Genomic DNA, 7159 nt, shown 5'->3' on the forward strand with positions numbered 1-7159 from the left:
GAAAAAAAGCACTTTTATACGGGACGCATTTGCCCCCATTACCGTTTTAGCTCGTTTTGCGCCTCAATACTGAACCAATTTTAGAATGAGTGGTACCCATGAATCATACGCACACATACACATGGGGAAATAGAGCCCAGGTTGAAAAATACCAAAGTTATCCTTGAAAGTATTTAATCTTTAATCCCGTCCTGTGGCTTTGAGCAACCCCTCACCTCACTGAAACCCAGCCCACAGTGTCTCCGGTTCCGTCCCGACAGCTTCCCGTCCATGCTCTGCTGGTACTGCTGCTCCAGCTGCTCGTTCATCTTCTTATCTTCCTGTCCTGCAGAGGAGACACCAGTCACAGCAGGCACACCCGGCCATCACAGGCCTGTCCACGCACGGACAGATCTGTGAGGCCAATGTGTTGTGGGGAAGCATAAAGGTGAGGCAGCATGGCTACATGGCAAAGGGACAGTAGTTTGGACATCAGCAGAACAAATAGAGTGTTTTACTGAAGTACAGAAGCTCACCAGTGCGGAAGTGGGAAGTGGACTTGTGGTCTCCGATGACGAGACGCCCAGTGTGTTCCTTCTGAAAGACAGAAACAATCCCACTTTATATAAACTGTCAGGACTTGTCTGAAGGTGACGAGTCACAGGGACAGGACGAACACGGCTGATGTTTTATCTTATGTAACACTACAGACCACAGGCCCACGATAAACTGACAGTACAGTGATGTGTAATACAAAAAACAAACCTTTCCAGCTCCCATCAAACGTAAAAACTTCTGCTTCCTCTCGTTGCTTCCCAGATCAGCTGACGCCCACTGTGTGGACCCGTCCTGCCGAGAGAACAAACCGTCATCAGGTGGACTCATGGTTGCTCATCAAGAGAAGAATTCATCAGACATGTCACAACTGTTTGTACAAAGCAGTGACCAACAGGACCCGTTGTCCCTTTAACCCTCTGAGGACTCACACGGACGGTCCAATGACAGACACCTCTGAAGCATCAGTGACTCCTGCAGTCCACTGCAGGTGTGTGTAGCTATGGCTTTAACAGCTGTCTACTCTGAGTGTCTAAATAAGACTGCTGAGAGTAAACACGTGTGGCAGGGTCTGATTTACAGGGTCAGGGAAGAATCCCCTCCAAACTTTGCAACACATCAGATAGTGAAATCACAGCGATGATCCCAAACAGTGGCTGAACTGTCAGATCCACTCAGGGTGAAATGACCACTGATCATGTGACTCATCAGAGTTCAGTCTGCTGCATTCTGGGACACAAAAAGTAAAAGCACAAAGTGCACAAAGCTCCAAATACTGGAGACACGGAGGAGACAGAGGTGGAAACAAAGGAGGGAAAACAGAACCAAGTGGCTGCAGAATGCAAATCCATAATAAAAGGATTATTAGTCTCACTTATTTATGTTAATATGGAGGCAGATTTACAGTTCTGATGAGGTTAAGAGAGCAGTGTGTCAGATTCAGGAGGATTCAGTGACGTCTATCAGTGAGGATTACAGATTACAGATTACAACCATCTGAAACTTCTCCTGGTCAGAATTCCTTCAGTACGTGCGTTTACATGGAGCCATGTATTCCTTTTGCATTCGGGCGTGCGTTTACATGGAGCCATGTATTCCTTTTGCATTCGGGTTGGAAGCCCTACCCGAATAGAAATACTCCTTGTAGGGGCGTCGGTGGCTTAGTGGTAGAGCAGGCGCCCCATATACAAGGCTGTTGCCGCAGCAACCCAGGTTCGAGTCCAGCCTGTGGCCTTTTGCTGCATGTCATCCCCCTCTCTCTCTCCCCCTTCCACACTTGGCTGTCCTATGCATTAAAGGCAAAAATGCCCAAAAACATATCTTTAAAAAAAAAAGAAATACTCCTTGTAAACACCTCAACCCAAATGAAAACAGCCAACCCGAAAGAAAATCTAATCGGGTGCACAGGGGTGGAATATTCCTTTTCAGAACCCGAATGGAAGAATTTTTCTGTCTTGTATACACCTCCTACCTGATTCCAGCCATTCTCTGACACTGCTCGTCACTGAGGAGCTGCTGACTATGAAACATGAATGTCTCTATCTAGAGTCAGTGTTTGGTTTGTCCACTCTGGGCTACTGTAGAAACATGGTGCTCTCTGTAGATGGGGACCTGCTCCCTGTGTAGATTAGGGTTGGGTCGGTGTGAGAAAAAAAAAAAAACGGTCCAGTTTTTGTAAAAAACCGCATCAAGTCGGTGATATCGGATTTTCGCCACTTGGGGGCGCAGTTGACTCATTTAAAATAAAAAACGAGCTTAGGACAACAGAGTGACAGTAACAAGTTGTTTCTTTTATTCCTTACAAATAAATTTTGCAGCTTACTCAATCAGTGCAAACAAGGGTTGCCTCCTTCGTCTGGCTCAAAGCCAAAGTGTTGCCATAGTGGCGCATTCCTTGATTTCGTCCAGACTAAATTGTCCGCCATTATCGACTCCCCGTCACTATTAAACAAACTCCAGGCTACAGTAGAGGTGCATGCGCACTCGCACCTCCTAGCTCAGTCCCCGCCCCACCCCCCTCTCTCTCCTGCTTGCTGTGCGCTTGGTGAAGAGGCAGACACAGGTGCTCACAGACTCGGGCGTACTATAAGCAGAGCGGACTCCATGTAAAAATGTCCGTGAAAAATCCCCGCGATGTGAAAAATACATGCCGAACAGTCTTTTGTGTGACACTGGTGCGTGAAGCGGAGTCCGCGCGGTCGTGCTTTGCGCGCACAGGGCTTACGGACGTCCACTTTTACCGGGCGGACCTCCACGGTGTCCGCTCCGCGTATGTTCTGCCCAAGTATGCGGTCCGGTCGGTCTCAAAAAATAAAACCCGGTCCAAGACGGAGTACCGGACCGAATTGGTGTTACCGAGAACCGACCCAACCCTAGTGTAGATATAAACGACTCATTTGATTTTTATTTTCAGCTGATTGTACACTATAGAAAACATTAATCAGTTTTAAAGCTGATTATTTTTCTTTAAAGCAGACACAACTGACCTGTTACATCTGACCTGTTACATCTGACCTGTTGCATCTGACCTATTATATCTGACCTGTTGCATCTGACCTGTTACATCTGACCTGTTGCATCTGACCTGTTGCATCTGACCTGTTACATCTGACCTGTTGTACCTGACCTGTTGTACCTGACCTGTTACATCTGACCTGTTGTACCTGACCTGTTGTATCTGACCTGTTGAACCTGACCTGTTGTATCTGACCTGTTACGTCTGACCTGTTACATCTGACCTGTTGTATCTGACCTGTTGTATCTGACCTGGTATCTGACCTGGTATCTGACCTGTTACATCTGACCTGTTGTATCTGACCTGTTATCTGACCTGTTGTATCTGACCTGTTATCTGACCTGTTGTACCTGACCTGTTACATCTGACCTGTTACATCTGACCTGTTGTATCTGACCTGTTACATCTGACCTGTTACATCTGACCTGTTACATCTGACCTGTTGCATCTGACCTGTTGTACTTGACCTTATACATCTGACCTGTTGCATCTGACCTGTTGCATCTGACCTGTTACATCTGACCTGTTACATCTGACCTGTTGTATCTGACCTGTTGTATCTGACCCTCTTACATCTGACCTGTTGCATCTGACCTGTTGTATCTGACCTGTTGTATCTGACCCGTTATCTGACCTGTTGTATCTGACCTGTTGTATCTGACCTCTTACATCTGACCTGTTGCATCTGACCTGTTGCATCTGACCCGTTATCTGACCTGTTGTATCTGACCTGTTGTATCTGACCTGTTACATCTGACCTGTTGCATCTTACCTGTTGTATCTGACCCGTTATCTGACCTGTTACATCTGACCTGAAGGTGTCTCGCTGTGTCTCCTGATGTCACAGGACAGAGTCTGATGTCTTCTTTGAAAAGAAATGTTTATGTAGGTCTAATTTTGTTATTACACATTAATGCTGCCATGTGTTTCTTTATAATGTTATTTCATTACAGCCGATAATAACAGGTTGGTGATGAGTTACATCATCATCAAAGATATTGTTGGATACATTTAAATAAAAAGCATCTCTAACCAGTCACAAACCCACCTGTACCTCTGTATCTGAGATATAATCGGCCATAAACCCACCTGTGCCTCTGTATCTGAGATATAATCGGCCATAAACCCACCTGTGCCTCTGTATCTGAGATATAATCAGCCATAAACCCACCTGTGCCTCTGTATCTGAAATATAATCAACCATAAACCCACCTGTGCCTCTGTATCTGAAATATAATCAACCATAAACCCACCTGTGCCTCTGTATCTGAGATATAATCAACCATAAACCCACCTGTGCCTCTGTATCTGAGATATAATCAACCATAAACCCACCTGTGCCTCTGTATCTGAAATATAATCAACCATAAACCCACCTGTGCCTCTGTATCTGAAATATAATCAACCATAAACCCACCTGTGCCTCTGTATCTGAAATATAATCAACCATAAACCCACCTGTGCCTCTGTATCTGAAATATAATCAACCATAAACCCACCTGTGCCTCTGTATCTGAAATATAATCAACCATAAACCCACCTGTGCCTCTGTATCTGAAATATAATCAACCATAAACCCACCTGTACCTCTGTATCTGAGATATAATCAACCATAAACCCACCTGTACCTCTGTATCTGAAATATAATCAACCATAAACCCACCTGTACCTCTGTATCTGAGATATAATCAACCATAAACCCACCTGTACCTCTGTATCTGAGATATAATCAGTGATATATTTACTGTAATTAATATATATATATATATATATATATATATATATATTTATATATAATATTTAATAAGAGAAGAATAAACTCTGTCGGGACTGAAAATAAAACGTGTTCAGGTCTGAGGATAAAGAATACCGTTAGCAGAGAGGCTAACTCCTGATACTAACATCATCTGACCTGTGACGTTAGTATAATGATGCTTACGTCAGCAGGAGAGGCGGGTCTTTTGGTTCCGTGTCTGTCCTCCGGAGAACTCATCATGACCTCAAGATGTTCCAACAATGTCAGAAAACTCTCAGTAAGATATCATTTCACCTCTCACAGGCTAACTGCATCTATCAACAACATGGATGGAGCCTCCGTGTCGTCACTTCCTGCTCTGGCTTCTTCGTCTGTGATAAGGTCGGTCATGGCGCCTCTCTGCTGCCTCCTGCCGGTGGACTGTGGTACATCAATCATTAAATTCACTGAGAGACGATGATTTGAAGAAGATTTCAAATCACCCACACACAGTGACGTTTCTACAGCCGTCTCTGCTTTTGTCCAGAGACGTCCTCAGAGGTAGAGTGAAATTAGGTAAAGTGGACAGATCAGGTCTTCTGTCTTGGTCTCTGTAAATATTAACAGCTGATTATAGAACATGACATTACATTGTTAATACACGTGTTTTATATGAGACAGTCACTGTGATTGGTCTGAGACAAGGAGGACAGACACAGGAGACAGTCTCTGGTCCCTGAAGTCTCATAGTGAGACACTGTGACATGTTGGTGTTCTCTGTATGATGTTTATCACCTGTCTGTCTCATGATCTCAACATGTCCACAGGACGCTTTAGTTTTTATTGGACAGGGTGTTCAGTGGTGCATTCAGGTCCAATGGGACATTTTTCTGAAGTTAATCCAGCAGGTTGTTGTTCTGTCTGTGATCTGCCCTGTGTCATGTGACAGACATGTTTAGTCTTTTTGTTCTTTATGAAATATTAAAGAATCAGAATCAGAATCAGAAATACTTTATTGATCCCCGAGGGGAAATTATTTATGTTACAGGTGCTCCTTGCAAGAGAGGAAAGATACGTGAAAATATAAGAAATTTAAACAGTAGTATTAACAAATATATAGTTAAATAAACAGGAATTATTAACAAACATAAACGTAAATAAATATATATATATACATATATATATTGTAAACTGAACAAGATTGTTTACACAAACAGAATATATACAGTCAGGGTGAATGGGGTTATTGCACAAGTTAAATTAAATTATTGCAGTGTGTGAAAAAGTCTCAGGGCCACTGCTCAAGAAGCAGTGAGTCCACAACAGTCCAGAAAGATCCATCAGTGTTGGACACATGTATGTCCACTGTGGACAACTTGACACCAGGGACACAGGAAACAACAGGGAAACACTGCAATAAAGTTGGACTATATTTTTAATGAACAGTCACAGGTCATATTATTAATTAAATGAATTAATGACTGAACAGATGAACAAACATGACTGTCCCAAGTCACCTGAACGTGCCATCAGAGTGAGGTCACGGTCCTCAATGTGTCTCAGTGTCCACAGTTTATAAATTATTAGGGGTTCAAGTCCGAAGGGCTGAAACCATTTAGTTTTTGTACTGTTCATTGTTATTATTATTATTATTCAGAAATGTTTTTGCAAATTCCCATGAGGTGGTACATCGTAGAGAGACGACATTTTCACCAATGACTGGAAGTTGTATATAAATGATGCTCAAGATATACAATGCCAACAGGCCAGATGGGGGCGCTATAATTAAGGTCAAGGAAAATTTGGTTTTGAAAGACCACCATCCTCGCACCGTATGTCAGATTGACTTGAAACTCGACACACACTGTCAGGTGAAGGAGTTCTACAGAAGCCTGAAAACAAAAGTCAAGGTCCCCCAGCTCGATTGAATTTTTTGAAAAACACCTTTTTGACATCTCCTCCTAAGGCGTAGGTCAAATTTGTACAAAATGTTCTGGGAATCATTATGGGATGAAATGTTGGTAAAGTTGTCAAAGACTTATTGATATGTCATTGTGTTTTGATGATATTGACCAATGAACTTTAGAGGGGACGTGGCTCTGCATATAAATAGATTCTCAATTCAGAAGTCCGTCACTCTATATTTTTAAGAATATGCAAAATCAATTAACATCTATATCTCCAAAAGTCTTCAACCAAATGCAACCACCATTGCCACAAACATTCTTTGGATACCAGGTGTCGCTTCTCTGAGCTTCTAGTTCAGTTACCCAGCCATAGTTTCCATAGTTTTATACAAACGGTGTCTGTCCCCCGACCACCTAAATTATCTAAATCTAAAATTAAACAAAGAGGAGTTGTGCATAACAACCTCA

General features: G+C 42.9%; 1 protein-coding gene across 1 annotated transcript in view; it reads right to left on the minus strand.

Annotated features, from left to right (window-relative positions):
• c20h11orf58 (chromosome 20 C11orf58 homolog) overlaps nt 1-5155 on the minus strand; it is a 6842-nt gene extending 1687 nt beyond the window's left edge. Inside the window, exons 1-4 of the mRNA XM_050074216.1 lie at nt 4989-5155; nt 745-828; nt 516-576; nt 216-325 (exon numbers count right to left, since the gene is read on the minus strand). Coding sequence (XP_049930173.1) covers nt 216-325; nt 516-576; nt 745-828; nt 4989-5045 — 312 coding nt within the window. The 5' untranslated portion in view covers nt 5046-5155. The remainder of the gene's footprint in view (nt 1-215; nt 326-515; nt 577-744; nt 829-4988) is intronic.
• Nucleotides 5156-7159: the final 2004 nt, after the last annotated feature.

Source organism: Epinephelus moara, chromosome 20 (genome assembly GCF_006386435.1).
Source record: "Epinephelus moara isolate mb chromosome 20, YSFRI_EMoa_1.0, whole genome shotgun sequence".
In the NCBI taxonomy this organism is placed as follows: Eukaryota; Metazoa; Chordata; class Actinopteri; order Perciformes; family Serranidae; genus Epinephelus; species Epinephelus moara.